The 21,856-nt window shown below is 43.9% G+C and overlaps 1 protein-coding gene across 1 annotated transcript; it reads right to left on the bottom strand.

Moving 5' to 3' along the window:
- Positions 1 to 10,332: 10,332 nt before the first annotated feature.
- On the bottom strand, positions 10,333 to 11,814 carry LOC138302205 (uncharacterized). The gene has a single exon (XM_069242540.1). It carries the CDS (start codon positions 11,801 to 11,803, stop codon positions 10,484 to 10,486), a length of 1,320 nt encoding a protein of 439 aa, XP_069098641.1. The 5' UTR covers positions 11,804 to 11,814; the 3' UTR covers positions 10,333 to 10,483.
- Positions 11,815 to 21,856: the final 10,042 nt, after the last annotated feature.

The raw sequence follows: 21,856 nt of genomic DNA, 5'->3' as shown, positions 1-21,856 counted from the left end.
AGCTCAGTGGACAAACGTGGGGTCCAGGGTGGGTCCTCCACCCAAGAAAAAATAGAAAAAAGATTGACAAGTGCTCCATTTGAAAGGAAATAAATTTAGTGAGAAAGCAAGGTTTATAAAGCAGTGGGAATGTATAGTCTTGAAATATTAAACACATATCTTACTGCATTAATACGTTCACCTTTTACTTTAATGTGCCAATTGTACACTGCAACAACTTCAGGCCCTTTTAAGTGTGTGTTTACCCACTGTCTTGCACTCCATGCGGCATCAACTTTGGAAGAATATGTTCTAACCAGGCATCAGGAAGCACACACAACTGCTGGCTGCAACCAGTGATACAGAAATATGTGCAGAGAGGTCTGTAAGTGGGATGAAAAAAGTGGGGGCTCTCTAAATGGGAAAATGCAAAATGAGATGTTATTGCATACAGAAATATAACACAACAATTGACATCACATAAAGCCTGTCAGTACAGTTGGCTTTGTCAATGGTTGTTAGCTGTGGAAGATAAATGAGTAACAACAATGATTAGTTATAAATAATTAACATTGAAAATGTTTCAATTCTGAAATTGTGAGACTATGAATTAAATATTGTTGAGGCCTGCGGAAGGAGTAGGGCCTTCAGTTATTTGTTCTTTAATGTTAGATATGTTTGCCCTATTTCTCTTCACATCTCATCCATCTGCACATTTTCAACCTCCTCTCTCCTCTTCAGCACCCTCTTTTCACTCTCCCCTGAATGCACTCCCTGCATCTCCCTCATTTTACCACCCCAAACATACATTGCACTCATTCACATATAAGCACTTTATTTGCTTTTGCTTTTGCCTTCTAAATATTATGACCTCTGTGCATCCTCTTCACACACATTTACACTAAGGGCCAGATGTATCAAGGTTTTTTGCATTCGCAAACGGTGCGAATGCCCGTTTGCGAATGCAAAAAGCCAGTTCAGAATGTAAGAAAGACATTCTGAACGCAATTTTAAGGAAATGCTAATATAGCGATTCCTTAATAGTGCGACCCTGTTTAGAGAGTCGCAAATTGCGACTCTCTAAATAAGAAAGCGCAAATAAGGATTCCTTATTTGCGATTTCTTAGCACATGTATGATGCAATTCCTAAATGCGATTTGGGCATTTAGGAATCGCTATTTACCACCAGGTTCAACCTGGTGGTAACCATGTGCAAAATTAAAAAATGCATTTGTAAAATGTACATGTAAAGCACACATGCCCTTTTGGCATGTGTGCACCTTACATGTCCCCAAAAATTATTTTGGGGTACAGCAGAGGAGGCCTAAGGCCCCCAGTACCCTGGGGTTTTGCATTTCCAAAATTGCGATTTCTGGTTAAGAACAGGCCCATAGGTGCGAATAAGGCCGGTATCGCAATTTGCGATTCGGTAATAGCATTTGCGATTTTTAAGAAATCGCTATTACCGATTCGCACATGTGATACATGCCATTTTGCGAGTCGGAAATAGCGATTTCTTAAAAATCGCTATTTCCGAATCGCAAAAGGCCTTCATGATACATCTGGCCCTAAATGTCAAACAGCACTCTCAATGAAATCCCCTCATAAACACCTGGCACGAATCAAAGTGTGCACTAGGCAAGACAGAAACAGATCATGATGAAACAGCTAACACTCTTGGTGAAAGCAACATTAATTAAAACATGTGAAATAATAGTAACTAAATCACTTTTTAATATTCATTGTTTGCATATCAATTCATGTTTTTGGCATTAATGCTAAGGGCATGATGATAGGGACAGTTTTAAGGCCATACAGCAGATAAATGCCTTTACTGGATCAATTTTGCAAGGGAACAAGAACCATGCTCATCTTTTGGATCAATTTCATGAGGGAACAAATGCAGCACCTCCACTGCTAAAGGAGCCAGCAATTTGCAGCCAGGGCCTGGGGCGTCACAGTGGGGGAGGTTAGTGTGGCAAGGGGTCTCAGTACCATAAAGATAACATAAGATTAGCATTATAACACTTACCATTACCAAAGACAAGACACCAAGTTACTCATGCTTGCATCCACTTCTACTGCGTGAGGAATGGGGGAAAGAGTGGGCTCTATGTCAGTGAATGTTAGACGGCTGGGATGAAGAAGTTTCAGTGATAAAAGCTACACGTTTATTTGAGCTGCGGATTACATGTTTAATATGACATATCATGTCATTAGTCTGCAGAAGAAATAAAACGAGCATAACTAGCCATGATAAATTACTGGAACCATTACTGCCTTTGAGAGACGAAATCATCTACAAAGGCAGTGAAATGAGAGGAGAGCTGAGAGAACAGATTTGTTTCTTATTGTCTGTAAAAAAGATAGAGCTCCAACTTACTTGTGTGCAGGGTTGTCTTTGGCATATTTATGACTTGAGGTCTTCAGGTCACACTCCTGTCTCCCAGAGAGCCCTGGATGGAGTTATTTATTGTATTTATTCCATTTCTCTGCCACAGACTGCTTGTAATGCAGGAAAAGGGGATTTTGTTTGCACAATGCCACATTCTTTTAATAAAATGTGACCTCTGGTACGTAACATGCTAGAGTGGGATGTGGTCAGTAAGGCCTTCTGATCACACCCTGCCATTTGAGTAAATAGGAAAGGGTGGATAATAATATCGGAGTAACATGAAGTTTTCAGAAACCCGAGCTGAACAAAAAACGCTCCAGGCTGTTTACTATCAGGACTTCTGGTGGAGGAGGAGATAAGCCAGGGACATCACTGCGTTCTGAGAAAATGTAAGGGCTTTGCATGGGAAGCCCTGTCAACCCTATTGTGCAGCTTTCAGCCACATACTGACGCAGCGCAGTGGGGCTTTTCAAAGTGCACAACTTTCACTCGGTAAATGTTGTGCAGAAAATGTTTTACTTTCATCATGTAATTAAATATATGCTTCACTAGAGAGGCCAGAAAAGTCTAGGGGCGCAGCCCCTTAGCCCTTGAACACCAGCTGCCCCTGCTCGTTTTATACTCACAAAGGTACACCTCAAATCGACACTCACAACACTCACTATTCATCCCGCACTTACAGACCGAACAGGTCTCACTCCACGGAGGCAGACTGCTGACCCTAAACTCACACAGCATCCCCTGCAATTATAGACAATCCCTTCACCATGCAGTTCTGCTGACTCTCACATCCTCTGGCATGTATTATACATATCACTACCCCTGCACCCACTGTAAGTTCACAAAGGCATACTCCTCACAGCCACCTCACCCTATAGTCAAACAGGTATACTGCTCACCCTGCCCTCAAACATGCACCTGTAAGCCCAACCTGGAGGACTAGAAGTGCAGCCGAGAAGGCTGAAGTATCACCCCTTGAAATGAAATATAGGGTGACATTACAGGCGCACTTCAATGACGCAAGCAGGTAGTTTGCGGCAAACCTACCAAACTATGGGAAGAAAACATTACAAAAAAGAAGGGACTGTGCTGGGACACCTGTGACAGAGGAAACTGGGGCAGAGAAGAAAGAGACTGTTCTGAGTGTACAACTGTCACAGTAGTCTGCAGTGATGGCAGAACTGAGGATAAGAGGGCTTGAACTGTGAGAGGCGGTTGCAGAAAGCAAATGTGACGGCATGTAAAGAAACCTTGCCAGGGAAGTAGCAGTGACCGAGAGGGAACGAGAGCTGAGATAACTGTAGCTATGAAACACAGCTGTGCAAAGAAGAAAATACTGCTCAGCGAGAGCGATCAGGAAAGAGCAGCTGACAGAAAAGGAATGGAACCGAGACAGCATTTACTGTGAGAAAGTGCTGAGAAGTCCCAGCCTAGCAATTCAAGAACTGCCCACCTCACTACAACTGATTTGCAGCGAGGGCACAACACTGAGTAAATATGCAGTGCGGTGTCGTGGAGCAGGTGCCTGTTTTTGCCAAGCGGAAGCTAGTCCTTTTGATTCTTATTTTTTTATTTCTGGTATACTTGGGATTCTTCCTCCCTTGCATCATGATTTGTGCAGCCTAGAGCCACTATTCCTTCACCACTGTCAGTCTAGTAGCATGCAGGAACCCATTCATATACCAACATTACTCTGCAACCCAGGCACCATAAAATATAACACCGTGCTGTCTGCAGCAAGCATGGTATCCTCTGTGAAGCGGGAGAAATAGAGACAGGTGGGAAAAAGGGATGCGCAGAACACAGATTCGAAGGGCAGCAGACAGGTGTCCAGTGCTTGGGGCCACTCACATGTCACGTGTACCATATAGAGAATCATGCATGTGTTTCTGAAGCACAAATCAATGCAAGAGTTTCTTAGCACTATGTTACAGATGCTTACTTCCAAAATCAATGGTACTCTGTTCTCCTCACTTTATTTTGCTTAGGGAGTCTTTTTCTTAACTACTACTCAGATTCACTTCTGCTCCTACTCAGCAATCTTGATCTTCATAACAGTCTTTGGAGTACTTGTGATATGTAGAGGTGGGCGAGCCATGGACAGCTCAAGCCAGGGTCGAGTCTGAAGCCTGGCAGAACATGAGATCCTGTTGCCCATAAAGAGCCGAGCTTTCATGTGGCTTCTGCTTGCCTCCCTCCCTCCCTCCCTCTACTTAGATGTTGCATTACGGCCAGAGCTGCTGACTTTAGAAATGGGGAACCAGGTTTGAGTCTCAATGCTGGTGCAACAGCCTATGATTCTGGTCAAAGTACTTAATTTGCCTGAGCTTATAAACGATGAACGTGAACTGGTGCTCCTGTTGAGTGACCCCATATATTTGGGTTGAGGCCCCCTGTATAAGACCTGCAGTAAAATTCCCAAAGAGGTAAAAACAAATCCTTAACATAAGGAAAGACAAATAGATACCCATTTATTGGCTGATTTGTACAAAGTGAACCAGATAACCTGGATAAATCACAGCTTCCCCTCCTAAATCGTGTGATATTAGGCAAATAGTTTATTTTACCAAAACTTTTTTCTTCATTATTCCATATGCAAACATTTTGAAATATGTGAGTTCAGACTACCACCACTAGTTGTACAAAAATCTATTCCTTTTGATTTAGCAGACTACAATGTTCCTCTATAACAATCTTTCCCACTTATAGGGGTTACATGAAAATGGTTCTTGCCTCTTAGTTCACTAATGGTTCATGTTTAAAAACTATTGCTTTTAATAAGTACTTCTCCATGCAGTGTTATAATGTCACTCTTAATGTCAAAGGTTCCACATGTTAAAGAAATACTTGAATGTTGATAAGACTTCACTGTATTTTACGTGATGTTTTTTGTATGATTTACATAGCAGAGATCCTCAGGGCTTGGCTCCCGCATGGGCTCTAAGAGCCGAGCCACACTCTTGGCTTAGCTCTAGCTCGGCTCTCCATGTTAATCTGTAGGCTCGCCCATCTCTAGTCTTATGTGAATTGTTTTCACAAAGTGCTTTCAGTAACCGCTGCAGTGTTCCTGACAGTTCCAGACAGGAACTGTAATTATTAAAAATAATGTTGTGGAGAAATCACACATCTGCTTATAAGAACAGGACTGCAGCTTTAACATTCAAATTGCACATGAAGAAGAATACGTTGGCGCATATAATTTATATTCAGAATGTACATAGCTGCCAAGGTTTCAGATTGCAATGTGTGACATTTTCATAATTTCAGTATAATGAAGAGTGACATTTCAACGACTATGAGTGACACTTTCTTGCAAGCAAAATCAAGCGACAAGGGAATCATATAAATATCGTATTATATTGAGAATCCTATACCTCCCGCAGTACACCAGCACCACCTTGAGGCGTTTGATAAACACTACTCGGAGCTTACCTAGCAAAGTGAGAAACTGGACCAAGAAGGATTTCACGCACTTCAGGACTTACGTGACAATCTCAGGCATTGCAGTAATGCGGGAAAATGACCGAAAATGCGTTACTCTAATGCAAGATGCATGACACTTAGCAGGACTGGGAAATTCTCCTTCTACCCAGAGGCAGCATGTCTGAGATGCAGATTATTTTATAGCGCTTATATTCAACTCAGGTCACTTTTGGTTTTCATCTCTGCATTTCTCTACCGCCCTCTACAAGTGAGCTTGACTAGAACACTGTTTTCTTGGAACATCTGGGGCTTTTATAGTCAACGTCTTTCAAATACAAACATGTGAATATTGTTTTACCCAAACATCTTGTTTATTTGCTGGGCCTTTGTTATACAATTTACAGTACCAGCACAAACGTTCCCTGTGTAAATCTTACGGGCTGTTGATGCAACTTAAATAACTGCTCCTCCAAGAACAGTGGCATGGCAAATGAGTCACACCTCAAACAATAAAAATCAGAATCAGAAAGGGGGGGGATATCAGGCCCCCTCAGTGCCTTCATCAGCAGCTCATTCAGAGCTCTTCTGGCAGCAGAAGAACCCTTTGTTTCGTGCTCCTTAAGACCCCCCGCGCGGTCCAAAATCAATAAAAATTAGTTTTAGAAATGCCTTCGCACTACGGTTTTATCTGGTGACTTTTATGGCAGGCAGCCATCTTTTTGGCATGCGTTTCTTCAACGTGCATGGAAAATTTTGCACAATTTGAGAACTTGCTTGTGAAGTGATTTGGAGAAAGCCCTATGTAAATCCCTTACATTTCAATATGTAACCCCATATTTTATGTGTTGACTCAACCTCAATGTCACTTTCTACTCTTAATTTTGTCTCTAAGCATTTGCTCAGCTTCCGACCAATTATTTTTTCTGTTTTTTCTTATCAAAGCGTTGATTGTCAGATTAGACACAAGGAAGTGCCTGGGTGTCACCCAGATCAGTAAACATGAACCTGTTTAATATCTTATAGAATGAGATCTGTGAGTGCAGAGAATGCACCAGAGACATCACGATCACTTTGGTATTGGAGTCCAGGTCCTGTTCTGTTCTACTCCCCGTGCAGCACCCCTGGGGCACTAGCCCCCTGGATTTCTGAATGAAATCAAACATCACGTGACCCTCAACCCCTTGTTCAGAAATTAGGCCTATGAAGCTGGAAGTTCATAGAAGAGACGTATGGCTACAGAGCAGACACAGACCACGCAAGCATTGAGGTACGCACTAAGGGCCAAGATCCAAACTATGGACTCTACAGACATGAGGAGACTGTTGGCTTACCACACTGTGTGATCCTGGGCCAACCTCTTTATTTCCAACCAGTGTTACGAATTAAACTGCACTTTGCAGCGGTTTCGTCAAATTCCTCATGCTTTGTTTGCACTTCCTTAATTGTTGAGGGTCATAAAACACACCAGAAATGACCACCCACAGGAGTTTACAGCCTCATGATCTCCAATGCATCATCACAGATGCTCATGCAGCACACTCACTATGTGAAAGACAAAGTAAGTGAACATCCTGAAGGAGAATCCTACCTTGACTGCCCTCCTGTGGCAGAAGTTAAAAGATAAATATTTAAAGCCTACCTCAAGAGATAATGAAGGCCCTCATGGCTAGGGCCCCGCCCACCTTTGTATGGCGTCCTGGGAACAAACTGTGCATGTAGGGCGAGATTTAGCAATAGTTTGCGCTGGTGCAAAGTCACCAGGGGCCAGATGTAGAAAGGTTTTTTGTATTTGCAGACGGACTGATTCACAAAATCGGGCTGTTTGTGACTGCAAAAAAACATTTTCGGATGTATTTAGCGATTCGCTATTCTATTACCGAATAGCAAAATAGGTTTACGAGTCGGTGTAGGAAGGGCTGTGTCAAGGACGTCCATTCCTAAAAGCGAGTCACAGGAGATGGAAAAAATTTGCAGTTTAGCACCATCTTCAAGTGAGGGTAACCCATTTGCATATCGGAAGGGATCCCCAAGGGACTCCTTCCCCTTTGTGAGTGTGAGTGCGCTGCTCTTAAAAAATGAAAATACAACTTTTCATTTTCATTTCCTTTAAGGAAAACGGGCTGCATTACAAAAAAAATGCATCATTGAAAAAGCGCTCACAGGCATGGTGGTTTGCTGACCCCAGCAGGCCATTATCCCTGTGATTGTAGCTATTCATAATGATTTACAAATTGTGACCTACCTCATGAATATTAATGAGGCAGGACCATTTGCGACCCTCTGCGAATCACTCAAAAAGTGTTGAGGCACATTAGTATTTTGCAATTTCCTAACTGTGAATTGCAAAGATTTGCAATTAGGAAATCGCAAACTGGATTCTTCGTACATCTGGACCCCAGAGTGAAGCAAACCGTGAAAGGTGGTAACCTGCTATTTACTATCCAGCACAAAAACTTAGGACAATCCGATTTGACTTCTTAGAAATTATATACTTAGGGCGTGAATTAGTGATGGCCATAATTGGCAGCTTCCGCCATCTGTACACAGACTCATCTTATAGGATCTAACACAATGTAGGTGTCTTTATGGGTAACATTTGCAACTTTTTTAACCTTTGTCAATATAAGGAAATGAAATACACCCTGCTACACCCACGTTTATGCCAGTGAAAAAAAATGTGGCCCATAAATCATTATTTATAGAATGGTGTACTGATAAACACACATTCACACGTGTATTACTATAGTGCAAAGGTCATATTCCATGTTATCATGACACCACTAAGATGAAAACACCCATGAGTTATGGCCCCTTCCACAAACAACACACAAACACTTGCTTGGACAAGCTATGACCTCTAGTTGTTATTCCCTCAGGTTACCCCTGGTCCTACTTGGAGTGTACAATGGATAGTAACAACATCACTCTATTCCCCCATTCATATATAACAGATATGAAACCAATCGACTTAGACTGATAAAATTCTCTGTATACGCATAAATCATGGCACATTTATTTGGTCCTGCACTCAGTGCATTCTTCATTACTGTCTGGAATGGATTGCACCCGCTCCTGTCTAGCTTGCAGTGTGTTACCCCATTGGAAATCTAAAAAGAAGTATAATGTTTGGGTAATTCCAAAGAGTGTTAATGTTGCTTTTGAAAAATGATGTGAACAAGGCTTAGGGAGCCATTGGTATTCCTGAGTCCCTCGTGACCTCTTGTTACTCCTCCACCTGTGTCTGACTGCAGGATCAGCAGAGGAAAATGATGAAGGAATTAGGGAAACAGCAGATTAGGTGCATGTGATCATCTTATTTCCAATTGTAGATTTTGGCTCCATCAGACCGAGTCACAAAGGGTAAATGGAAAGAGCCAGGAATTTGCACCTGTAAAATTAATCCTACAAGTGGAACAATGAATCCGACAACTAGAAACAAATTATTAAGAAATTATCAGGAAATCCTTTGGGTGTTCTCAGAAATCTTTGCTTGTTGTAGATTTATATGGAAAGTCTCTGCAGAGAACTATCTCCCCTTATCCCTCCCTTCTAAATGAATGAGGGCTAGGGGGCTAGAGGGTCAGGGTATGCCTACCCTTCCCCCATTTCTTTTTTTTTACTTTATTTTTGGGGCTCGGCTGAGTCCTAGTCTCCCCTTTTCTCTCCCTTGCAAATGAATAAGGAGGTTACCCCTTTTCTCTGCCTAACCTTCGAAACCCCTTCCTTCTGTTCCTGACACCAGTAAGTGTTTCCACTCTGTCTACTTTTGAAGGAACTAGGCTTAGGGGGGGATTCATGAACTGCTCACAAGCCCAACCCTAGCCCTAAATGTATGGTTGTGTAAATTGCATCATACTGGAAGAATTTCCAGATTCCATTTTTCAAATGCCATTTGTAAAGACAACATTTTGCCAAATCCTGAGTATGTTGAATGGAGCACACATGCTTTGATGTGGAAAATGTTTGGGAATCGCTCAATTTAAGACTAACTTTGGGGAAGAAACAACCTGAGATCAACGCTGAAAGGGCCATCAGCATAGAGCATATTGCAAAGCATGTCCCCGTAAAATAACACGATTAACATGGACGTTTTTCCACAATACCTAACAAACTGACATTTCTTTTTTTAAGAACAATTCCCTTTCTCAACAAGTGCACATATTTTGCTTTAAATGCATTATCAATAGGGACATTTACAATGAATGTGGTTTCTTCAATGAAGCAGTGGGGTTTTGCAAGCAAATGGGACCTTTACCCTCCTTGACATAAACTTATGAGTCTTACGTGTATAGCACTTGTAGAATGACTCTCTGAAGAATACCTTTTGAGAACCTGAGCCTAAACAATCTTGTTGAAGTTATTTCAGCAATATGTTTTGTGTTGCATAGCAAGGGAATTTTTTAATTTCCAGTTGGTCAGCCGATGAATAAAGGATTTTGGGTGGCAAACTTCCCAGGTGTTAGCACTTTATGTACATCATTATTGTTGAGTGACATCCCAGGTGTGCAAAAAAAGGCAAGTATCAATTTAGCAATTTCCCCTTGTTGCCCTCACCCAACTACGCCCTCTGGCTTATCTTCCTTGTAGTGCAGCCTCAGAGCAATACTATGTTCCCCAGAGATGCAAGCTGGTGATTCTCCAGATCAAGGACCAAATAGATAGTAGTCAGTAATCTCCAATTGCCCTTCAGGTGCTTGCAGTTTTATTGAAGAACATATTCCTTTCAAGCACATTGTTAACATTTTCAGTCAGTGGGATCATGTACTTCCTGATGGTTGGATCTTCGATTAGGGACTCTCTAGGGAGAGTAGGTTGATTAGGACCCTTGCAGTGGTAGAGGAGTGCAACATCGATGGGAATGTTCAGGCTCCCCTTGTGGGCCTTTAGAATAGAGTGAACTGATGTTTGAATCACCGTCCGGGGATTGAGAATCATTTTTCTGTTATTAAAGTAATCTTTCCTATCAGGCTCCCTGTGAATGTGCTTCAGGATGTCCACGCCGGGCACAGCCTCCCAAGACGAAGTGTTAAACCCCTCAGTCGGGCTGAACACATGTTTGGGAAAGACATGATTTTCAAAAAGAAATGCCCCAACATTGGGATGTTGCTTCTGAAGACTGTCCATCATACTCGTCCAATCATGGTGTTTGAGGGGCAGAATTATTTCATCCAGGTCGATGAGTACCACATACTTGCTCCGATACATATTCCTGTACATACAGTCATTCAGGGTTACCAACTGTCCATAGTACCCAATATCCTTGGCGTCCATTGAGTGGTGCCATGCTTTTGCTGGAGCAAGGTACTTTTCGATGGGCCAAGGTACCACCTCTACAATCCCTTCAGCAATGTAATATTGCAAGAGTCTTTCTATCAAAAGGCTACAATTATTTTTATAGATTGTGACCCTCCCCGCCCCCAGCAGTTTATACATCTCTATTGTCTGAGTGAACTGTAAGACATTGTCATAATTTCCAAACATAGTGGAAATGCAGACAGTAAAATTCACATAAAACGATGTTGGTGGGTGCAGGTTTTGTATTCCAAATACAGAAAGTTTATCTATATTTGCATCCTGAGATGAATCTAGTGCGATATATTTTGGATCACAGTTTATTGGTTCTGGACACAGGATATCTGTTGTGACATAAGGGAAACCAAAACGATCGACATGCTTGTCTAAGACCGCCTTTACTACATAGACATTGATGTTTGTTCTGCAGGGAATGAAGCAATAAAGTTGTGTAACATCGTTGTTAACAATTGCAATTGTGCGAATTTTGTTTCCTTCTCTTTGATCTTTATATGGCGCTATGATGAAAGTCCTGCTGTTTTTTAATTCAGTTATTGTATCCTCTGAAATGCTACGAGAGGGAAAACGTACTTCCAAAAATTGACGATGGTCTCTCTTAATCCAATAGTAGTTCAATGAGAACAAAACCAGTGTTAAGAAAGCTACTGCAAATATGCTAAGATGTACCCAGATTTTCTTTTTGCACCACGTCATTTTTTAGGTGCATGAACTGTAATTCAGGGCTTCTAAATGGTCCAGATAGAGGAATCTAATAGAGGAAACAGAAAGAAATGTATTTATTTTTTGCACATTAACAAAATGCAATGATACATTACAGATCATAAAAACAAGGCTAAACACTGCAGCAAGAGAAGGGGCTTTGGCACAATCGTTGAACATAATCACTGTGTTTCAACAATAAAAAAGCAAGCATTGGCAAAGCCAATAGGTCTGGTGTTGGCCACCAGCCTTTTGGCAATTCTTATTTTGTTTTGTCATGGTTTTTGGAAAACTATTTTTAGAGCTTCAGTGCCCTCATTACTCTAAACAGAAACTTTGGCTAAAGATAAAAATGTTGTCTTGGTCTCAAAAAAGCACACATTGCCATAGTAGGCCCTGGCACTGAAGGGAACTTAAGTGTGTGTTGATGTGCTCCTTCTGAAAGGACAGCAAGCAAGAAAGGAAAAGGGAGAAAGCAGGAAAAATAAAAAAAAGGAGGAAGGCAAGAAAGAGGACAAGAAAGGAAGAAAGAAAGATGAGGGCAAATAAGAAGGAAGGCAAGAAAGGAAAGAAGGAAAGAAGAAAAGACATAATAAGGAAAGGAGTGCAGGAAAGAAAAAAGGGAACACAAAAGGAAAGAAAGAAACAGGAAAGAAGGAAAGGGGAACAGAAAAAGAAGGAAGGAAGGAGCAAAAAAAGAGAAAGAAAGGAAAGAAAGAAAGGAAGAAAAGCAAAGACAAAGAGTAAGAAGATAAAGAAGGATAGAAAGAGACATAAAAATGACAGAAAGAAGGAAAGACAGACAGGATTTTCAACATAGAGCACCCTCATGAGTCCATACTCAGAGTTCATGTGAGCAGCTGGCATGGTGTGAAAAAGCAGAAGTGATATAACCAAAGGCCAATTCAAAAAGAATTTTCAACAGCATTGGCAGGAGACAAGAACTTATAAAACTAGAATGAGCCCTGTCCTCTCGTCTGGTAGGTCTACAAACAAAGGGAACACTAAAGTAATAATAAAGTAAAAACAAAAACATTGGCACTGGATACAGCTACCTTGTCTGCAGATGCCAAAATGGCGTTGCCTGAACCGCTCTACCTCCATTGTTTTGGCCTGCTCTCATTGTTTTTGTCAGCAAGTGAAGAGGAAGGGGAGAAGAGAGGAGTGGGCAGGACTGTCAATGGGCCGTAAGCCTACCAGCTACTGGCCATCATTACACTCCTTCCCGGTAAATCTGACTGTCAGAAGACTGTGGATGTTAGCCCTGATTGCTGAAGAATCCACTCTCTATGAACACATGACACACAACTGATTCCTGGGCTCCTTGAGTGGATGGCTCATTGTATTCTACCACAGTTATTCCACAACCAAAATGACAATTAAGAGGTGGATAAGAGAAGAAGGAAGAGATGGACTTACTCAGTTCTGATCCATAACAAAAAACAAAGTCCAGGGGTCCTTGAGTGGATGTGTCACATGATCTAATCATACGTGGCGTCCAAATCAGAACAAGTAGAAGAAGATGGAGAACAAGAAGGAAAAGGAGGAGGAGAAGGAACAGAAGAAGAAGAAAAAGAAAAGTTAGAAAAAGAAGAAAACAAAAGAAGAACTTGTTTCATTCGGCTCTGTGACACAAAACTAATTCCTGGAGTCCTTTAGCGGATGGGACGAGGGTTTGATCTAGAATTTGCCAGACTGTTTAATGTCAGTCAAGGGGACAGAATACTGTATTCCATTGCCCTGAAGGACGTAATGTTCATCAAAATTTGAAATATCTATCTCATTTCTCTACATTGACAAGACCACCATCGCAGAGGTTCCTGTCAATGAAGGAAAAGTTTGACGAACAGTACCATCAGACATGACAGCCCGTTAAACTTTTTCAAGGTTTTTTGTTTTTCAAAAACTGATTCAGAAACTATGGGGGTCATTCTGACCCTGGCGGTCATGGACCGCCAGGGCCAACGACCGCGGAAGCACCGCCAACAGGCTGGCGGTGCTTCTGGGGCCATTCTGACCGCGGCCGTAAAGCCGCGGTCAGAAAAGGGAAGCCGGCGGTTTCCCGCCGGTTTTCCCCTGCCCCAGGGAATCCTCCACGGCGGCGCTGCAAGCAGCGCCGCCATGGGGATTCCGACCCCCTTCCCGCCATCCTGTTTCTGGCGGTGAACAGGATGGTGGGAACGGGTGTCGTGGGGCCCCTGGGGGCCCCTGCAGTGCCCATGCCACTGGCATGGGCACTGCAGGGGCCCCCTAACAGGGCCCCATTGAGATTTTCAGTGTCTGCAAAGCAGACACTGAAAATCGCGACGGGTGCAACTGCACCCATCGCACACCAGCAACTCCGCCGGCTCCATCGTTGCTGGGGCTTTACCGCTGGGCTGGCGGGTGGCCTTTTAGCGGTCGCCCGCCAGCCCAGCGGGAAAGTCAAAATGACCGCCGCGGTCTTTTGACCGCGGTACGATCTTCTGGCGGTTCCCGCCAGGCGGGCGGCTTCCGCCGCCCGCGGTGGTCAGAACGACCCCCTATGCTTGTTTTACAAAAATAAAAAAAAATTACAAAAATAAACTAACAGCCACCACCCTTTGAGTTTTCTCCCATGGCATGGGGGTCAATGTTATTTTGTCATCATTATTTTATCCCCGTCCCTCCGCACCAGATGATAGACAGGAAAAATAACACAAAACACTGTTTACACTAAATAGAGCGCACTGTAACATGCTTCCTTCGATGGGAACCTTGGCCCATCAGGCTGTTGGAGAAAATATTCCTCTCACACAGCCAACTGGGGCTCCATTGGTGGAACACTGACGCCCTGGCTGACCCTAAATTGGTAGTGCAGACCGAGGGTTTGGCGGTCAGTGTACTTCATTGTGTTTGCCATGCAGTAACGTGTCCACCAAACTCTAAACGACTCCCACAGATTTCTACTATGCAGGTCTTCCATAAACAGAAATAGAAAAAGAAGTAGAAGGAGAAGACAGAGAAAAAGAAAAAGTAAAAATTAGAAAAAGAAGAAGGAAAACAAGAAAAGCTTTTTCTATTTGGATCCATGACACACACAACTAATTCCTTGGGTCCTTCAGTGGATGTGCCATAGCACTTTTTGCCATTCCAGGTTTTCAAAAGCAAAATAAGTAGGAAAAGAAGAAGGCATACAGGGAGAATAAAAAGAAACATTAAAAAAAGAAAGAATATAACTAGAAATAGGAAAAGAAGAGGAACCCGTTCTATTTGGATGCATGACAAAACTAGTACTGGGGTCCTTGAGTGGATGAGTTCTAGTATTCTACCATACAGAGGAAAGGGAAAGAAGAATGTAGGAAGTTGGCTCTGTATATACTATTTCAAAGTAAGAAATAGCATGCACAGAGTCCAAGGGTTCCCCTTAGAGGTAAGATAGTGGCAAAGAGATAATTCTAATGCTCTATTTTGTCGTAGTGTGGTTGAGCAGTAGGCTTATCAGAGGGTAGCGTTAAGCATTTGTTGTACACACACAGGCAAAAAATGAGGAACACACACAGACAATTCTAGGCCAATAGGTTTTTATATAGAAAAATATATTTTCTTAGTTTATTTTAAGAACCATGGGTTCAAGATTTACAAACAATACTTTAAATGAAAGGAACTTCACTTAGGAACTTTGAATTAGCAAAATAGCATATACAGTTTCTACACAAATGGCAAATAGCTATTTTAAAACTAGACAGTGCAATTTTCAACAGTTCCTGGGGGAGGTAAGTGTTTGTTAGATTTGCAGGTAAGTAAACCACCTACAGGGTTCAAAGTTGGGTCCAAGGTAGCCCACTGTTGGGGGTTCAGAGCAACCCCAAAGTTACCACACCAGCAGCTCAGGACCGGTCAGGTGCAGAGGTCAAAGTGGTGCCCAAAACACATAGGCTTCAATGGAGAAGGGGGTGCCCGGGTTCCAGTCTGCCAGCAGGTAAGTACCCGCGTCTTCGGAGGGCAGACCAGGGGGGTTTTGAAGGGCATCGGGGGGGGGGGGGGGGGGAAGGATGGACACAAGTCAGCACAGAAAGTACACCCTCTGCATCAAGGGGGCGGCCGGGTGCAGTGTGCAAACAGGTGTCGGGTTCGCAATAGGTTTCAATGGGATATCAAGGGGTCTCTACAGCGATGCAGGCAGGCAAGGGGGGCTCCTCGGGGTAGCCACCATCTGGGCAAGGGAGAGGGCCACCTGGGGGGGGTCGCTCCTGCACTGGAGGTCAGATCCTTCAGGTCCTGGAGGCTACAGGTGCAGTGTCTTTACCTGGCGTCGGGTCTTTGAAGCAGGCAGTCGCGGTCAGGGGGAGCCTCGGGATTTCCTCTGCAGGCGTCGCTGTGGGGGCTCAGGGGGGTCAACTCTGGCTACTCACGGTCTCGTAGTAGCCGGGGAGTCCTCCCCGTGGTGTTTGTTCTCCACAAGTCGAGCCGGGGGCGTCGGGTGCAGAGTGCAAAGTCTCACGCTTCCAGCGGGAACGTGTGTTCTTTCAAAGTTGCTTCTTTGTTGCAAAGTTGCAGTCTTTGGGGAACAGAGCCACTGTCCTCGGGAGTTCTTGGTCCTTCTAGATGCAGGGTAGTCCTCTGAGGCTTCAGAGGTTGCTGGACCGTGTGGAATGCGTCGCTGGAGCAGTGTCTTTAGAAGTGGGGAGACAGGCCGGTAGAGCTGGGGCCAAAGCAGTTGGTGTATCCGTCTTCTCTGCAGGTTTTTCAGCTCAGCAGTCCTTCGTCTTAGGTTGCAGGAATCTATCTTGCTGTGTTCTGGGAGCCCCTAAATACTCAATGTAGGGATGTGTTTATGTCTGGGGGTTAGTAGCCAATGGCTACTAGCCCTGAGGGTGCCTACACCCTCTTTGTGCCTCCTCCCTAAGAAGAGGGGGGCACATCCCCAATTCTATTGGGGGAATCCTCCATCTGCAAGATAGAGGATTTCTAAAAGTCAGAGTTACCTCAGCTCAGGACACCTTAGGGGATGTCCTGACTGGCCAGTGACTCCTCCTTGTTTTTCTCATTATCTCCTCCGGCCTTGCCGCCAAAAGTGGGGCCGTGGCCAGAGGGGGCGGGCAACTCCACTAGCTGGAGTGCCCTGGGGTGCTGTAACAAAGGGGGTGAGCCTTTGAGGCTCACCGCCAGGTGTTACAGTTCCTGCAGGGGGAGGTGAGAGGCACCTCCACCCGGTGCAGGCTTTGTTACTAGCCACAGAGTGACAAAGGCACTCTCCCCATGTGGCCAGCAACATGTCTGGTGTGTGGCAGGCTGCTAAAACTAGTCAGCCCACACTGGTAGTCGGTTAAGGTTTCAGGGGGCACCTCTAAGGTGCCCTCTGGGGAGTATGTGACAAAATGTACACTGGCATCAGTGTGCATTTATTGTGCTGAGAAGTTTGATACCAAACTTCAGTTTTCAGTGTAGCTATTATGGTGCTGTGGAGTTCGTGTACGACAGACTCCCAGACCATATACTCTTATGGCTACCCTGCACTTACAATGTCTAAGGTTTTGTTTAGACACTGTAGGGGCATAGTGCTCATGCACTTATGCCCTCACCTATGGTATAGTGCACCCTGCCTTAGGGCTGTAAGGCCTGCTAGAGGGGTGACTTATCTATACCTATAGGCAGTGTGAGGTTGGCATGGCACCCTGAGGGGAGTGCCATGTCGACTTAGTCATTTTCTCCCCACCAGCACACACAAGCTGGCAAGCAGTGTGTCTGTGCTGAGTGAGGGGTCCCCAGGGTGGCATAAGACATGCTGCAGCCCTTAGAGACCTTCCCTGGCATCAGGGCCCTTGGTACCAGAGGTACCAGTTACAAGGGACTTACCTGGGTGCCAGGGTGTGCCAATTGTGGAAACAAAGGTACAGGTTAGGGAAAGAACACTGGTGCTGGAGCCTGGTTAGCAGACCTCAGCACACTTTCAAATCATAACTTGGCATCAGCAAAGGCAAAAAGTCAGGGGGTAACCATGCCAAGGAGGCATATCCTTACAAAGAAAAAGGGAAAGGGGAAGAAATAAGAAAGAAGATATCAAGTCATGCTTGGTCGGTTGATGTTCAAAATATAGTGGCAAGAAAGAATATTTCTAGATGGGACTGAAAAGCCCACCAAGGTGGCATACGGGTGGTCCTGCACAACCAAAGGAACCAGGATGTTTTAGTGAAAGAGTACAGCTCTCTAACATTAGTAATAAAGAGGGGTCCTTCAGTGGGTAAGTCACAGTTTCATACCATGTACAGCATCCAAAATCCCAAAGAAGAATAAGAAATAAAAGAAGGAGAAGAAAGGTAAGTGAGATCAAGCATATTTTCAACCAAAGGTTTTGGTCTTGGCTGCTTGGCCAGCATCGATCAATAAGTCAGTCAGATTTAGAAAGCACACAGTTGCCCAGCAGGTGGCCCTGGAAACAAAACAAGGGAACCAACCAGAAAGAACAATTATTGGCTAAACAGCCAAGCCTTGAATTGTTTCATAAACTGGTTTTGATTAGTAACTGGACAAAGGGATATAGGTATCTTGTTCTAGGTTTTATCAGCCAGATAGGTAAAGGAGCAGCATCTCCATGCCTTGAGATGAAATCTCAGGGTCTTCAAGAGTAAGGCTTCCTCTGATCAAAGAAGAAGCGAAGGTAAATATTGACAATGCCTCTTACACAGATACTTGGAGCAATATTATGAAGCGCAGGAGTTAATAACCAAAGCTTTGAAAATAAAATGTTTCTTGATAGGCAGCCAGTGAAGGTCTTTGAGACAAGATTTTACTGATTGAGATCTAGGTACTCTCTGGATCAGCTTATCAGCAGCATTTTCCACAGCTTGCAGGTGACCACGTAGACAGCTGGGCAGACACAAATACTAGGCATTTTCATAATCATGTCTAGAAATAGACACATGCATGTGGTTTTCTTGAGATCTGTTGGGACAAATTTTAATTTGCTTCAAAGAAAGACACATCCCAGCCACCAATAGAATCTGGGGGAGAAAAGGGTTTGTTGTTGAACTTGGCAATAAGATTATTTGCTACAGAAGTAGGGGTTGGAGCAGGGCCCATCTCAACTGGCCACCAGTCATTAGACCAACCTTTGGCGATATGCCCAAACAAGAGAATCTGTGTTTTAAATGAGTTGCATCTTAGACAATTCCTTCTCATCCATTTCAGAACCTCCATTAAGCAATTCATAAAGGAAAGAAGCCCAAATGTTGACTTTTCTCCAAGTTATAGAATAAGCTGTGTTTCATCCTCATAAGAGATCACCTGAATGCCAGATGCTTCAATAATGGAAGCCAACTGTGACATATACACATAAAACACTATGGGGCTAAAAGACGTGCCCTAAGAGACCCCGTGTTTAAGCAGTTTTAAAGAGGAGGTGAGGGGCCAAAGGATGACTGATTGCCTCCTGTCAAAAAGAAAAGACTGAATGAATCGCAGGGCTAATCCGCCCACACTTAATTGTGTCATTCTGGACAACAGTATTTGATGTGAGATGGTACCAAATGCTGCCAGCAAATCCAACGACACTAGGAAGGCCATATGGCCCTGATCAAGGTAGGTCTTGATAGATTCACAGACCTCAAGCAGGGCTATTTCTGTACAGTTCCTCGGGTGAAAGCCAGATCGAGATCAATGGAGCAACTCATGCTGTTCCAAATACTTATTCAGTTGCTGATTAACTAGTTTCTCAAGTATTTTGGACGCACCAGGCAGCAAATATTGTGAATCCTTCCTTTTGTGTTGTGTGTGCTTTGGGGTACACTGCATGGGCTCACACTATTGAACCCTGGAGCTTATGTGTATTGCCAACTTAAAGGGCTGAGCCATGACAGCCTGTATATGTTAATGCATGACCCCCCCCCCCCCCCCCAGAGCCGGCTCCTTTCTCTTCAAGACAGTATATGATACATATGTCATTCCCCAGGGTCATTTCCTCATATTCACCAATTATTTTATTAGAAGGGTTGACTGTACTCGTGTTCTTCCCCAGGGCTGACTCCTCACGGAGCTCCCGCTGTGGTATGTGGATTGTTTGAATGCACGAGCATTGCTCCCCAGGGCCGACTCCTCATGATGCACCAGCTGTGTTATGTGGATTGTTTGACTGCACGAGCATTGCTCCCCAAGGCCTTGCCATTCTTTCCTCAGCCACTTGCCACGTGCCTTGACTCACCCTTCAGCCACCTGGACAGCACGTGTCTTCCAGCGGTATGAAACCCGCCCCAGAAGTCCAGGCCGGTGCTGGGCTTCAGACGAGTGCAAAGTAACCCCTGAGCTCTTCTACCCCATGGAGAAGTTCCCGGCCCAGCCTGCAGACCCGCGTAGGCCCCCAAGGTGCTTCCCAGTGTCCTTGCATCAGATGAAAGTCTTCGAGCGTGCAGACTTCTGCTCACGTTCAGTTGTCCAGAAGTGGCACTGGGAAGCCAAAAAAGAGATCGGGTTAGTGCACTACCTTGGAAGAGCTTGAAAACAAATTCCTGTAGGTGTAAACAAAAATTCAAGGTTTTCGGATAGACGTGGTGAATCTCCTCCCCCCATTCAAAACCTCAGAACTCAGTTACAGCGCTGAGACGGAATTGAATGTTCATGACACAAAAGACTAATTGAACTACAGATTGTTGACAATATATTGTGTTTTGTACACACCCACCCACGTACTCCTATAAGAAGTGCCCAAGGTGTTACTAAGCATTTCAGATACAGTGTAGTGCCTTGGATTTCTCTCCACACCATATTGTATGATGTAATATTACTGTGCAAGTGTGCATTCAGTTGGATATACTATTTATTATTGAATGTCATGATGTCACATGGAAACTACCACTGAGTTGCACTCAAGCACGTTTCTTGTCCTTAGAGCAGGTATTTTGCCCAGTCTCAAGCAGAAGATGTTGGGTGCTAAGAAACAAGCCTGTGTGGCAGAAAACACAATTTATCTAGAGAAACTAGCCACAGTACCCGGAAGACAAGTCTTTTCTTTGTGATTTTGTCCCAAACCCCCTTCCCTCTGGGGCAACGCCTGACTCAAGGTTCTTGTTCCTTGATCAAATGCTGTGCTAGCAAGTCGGTGGAGGTCCACCATCCACTCTGCGGACAACCTCTCCAGGTGAGTGTTGTGACAGCAAGGAGATGTGCCTGAAACTGCCCAACTTAGTGGGATCAGCAGCAGGTCTCTTAAGCTGAGGAATCACCACTGCTTATTTCCAGTTCTTTGGAACTAATCCAGAGGAGATTTGAGAACAGGATTAGTAGCCTCAATACCAAAGGCCAAAAAGCTGGGCACACAGAGATCAAAGGGAGAGCCAGATCTGCATGGTAAAGTCCCAGCGATGTTCTTCTAAAGAGATCGGATTGAACCAGGGACTTTAGCTGGGGACAGACCAGACACTGATTCAGAAAGTGAAGCAGACCCTACTTTAGAAAATGTTTGTTGAATTTTGCCTACCTTCACTTCAAAGAAATCAGCCCGGTTGTCATAGTGCTCATGAGCAGGCACAATCCTAGCATGCCAGATCTAGGATGGAGACACGCTTTCACTGCTTTAAAGGTTTCCTGAGTGGAGTTTCCAGCTTCACTGATTTTGGCTGGAAAAAAACTCAGACTGTGCTCTCTTTTCCTAAACTCTTTAAAAGCCTGTTTGTAACTAACGTGGTCTTCTTGACTATAACCATTTAACTATAATTTACTTTTCAGACGTTTTTTCAGCAATACTGTAGGGGAGAGCCACGGGCCAGGGCCCAACAATGAGGGGATGTGTGAACCTAGGCGGAGCCTTTTCAGAGAGAGGATAGCCAACAAGATAGTTGGCCCAGATCCTCTACAATATGGCCAGATAGAGAGGTACAAAAAGACGGTAATGCATTAGGAAAAGCTTTATTTGCCGTCCTCTGTGAGTGATAAAATATTTGCGAGTTAGGTAGGTCTAGAGGCACTTTAATGGACCTAAGAAATATTAAAGGAATGAGAGTTGTCGGGCAAGACAATTGTACAAGGATGGCAGGAGTTTGTCTACACTAATAGAGTCTAAATTGGAAAATACATGTTCAATAGTGAAGACTATAC

The sequence above is a fragment of the Pleurodeles waltl genome, chromosome 6 (genome assembly GCF_031143425.1).
Source record: "Pleurodeles waltl isolate 20211129_DDA chromosome 6, aPleWal1.hap1.20221129, whole genome shotgun sequence".
NCBI classification, from domain to species: domain Eukaryota; kingdom Metazoa; phylum Chordata; class Amphibia; order Caudata; family Salamandridae; genus Pleurodeles; species Pleurodeles waltl.
This window is presented reverse-complemented; position numbering and strand designations above follow the sequence as displayed.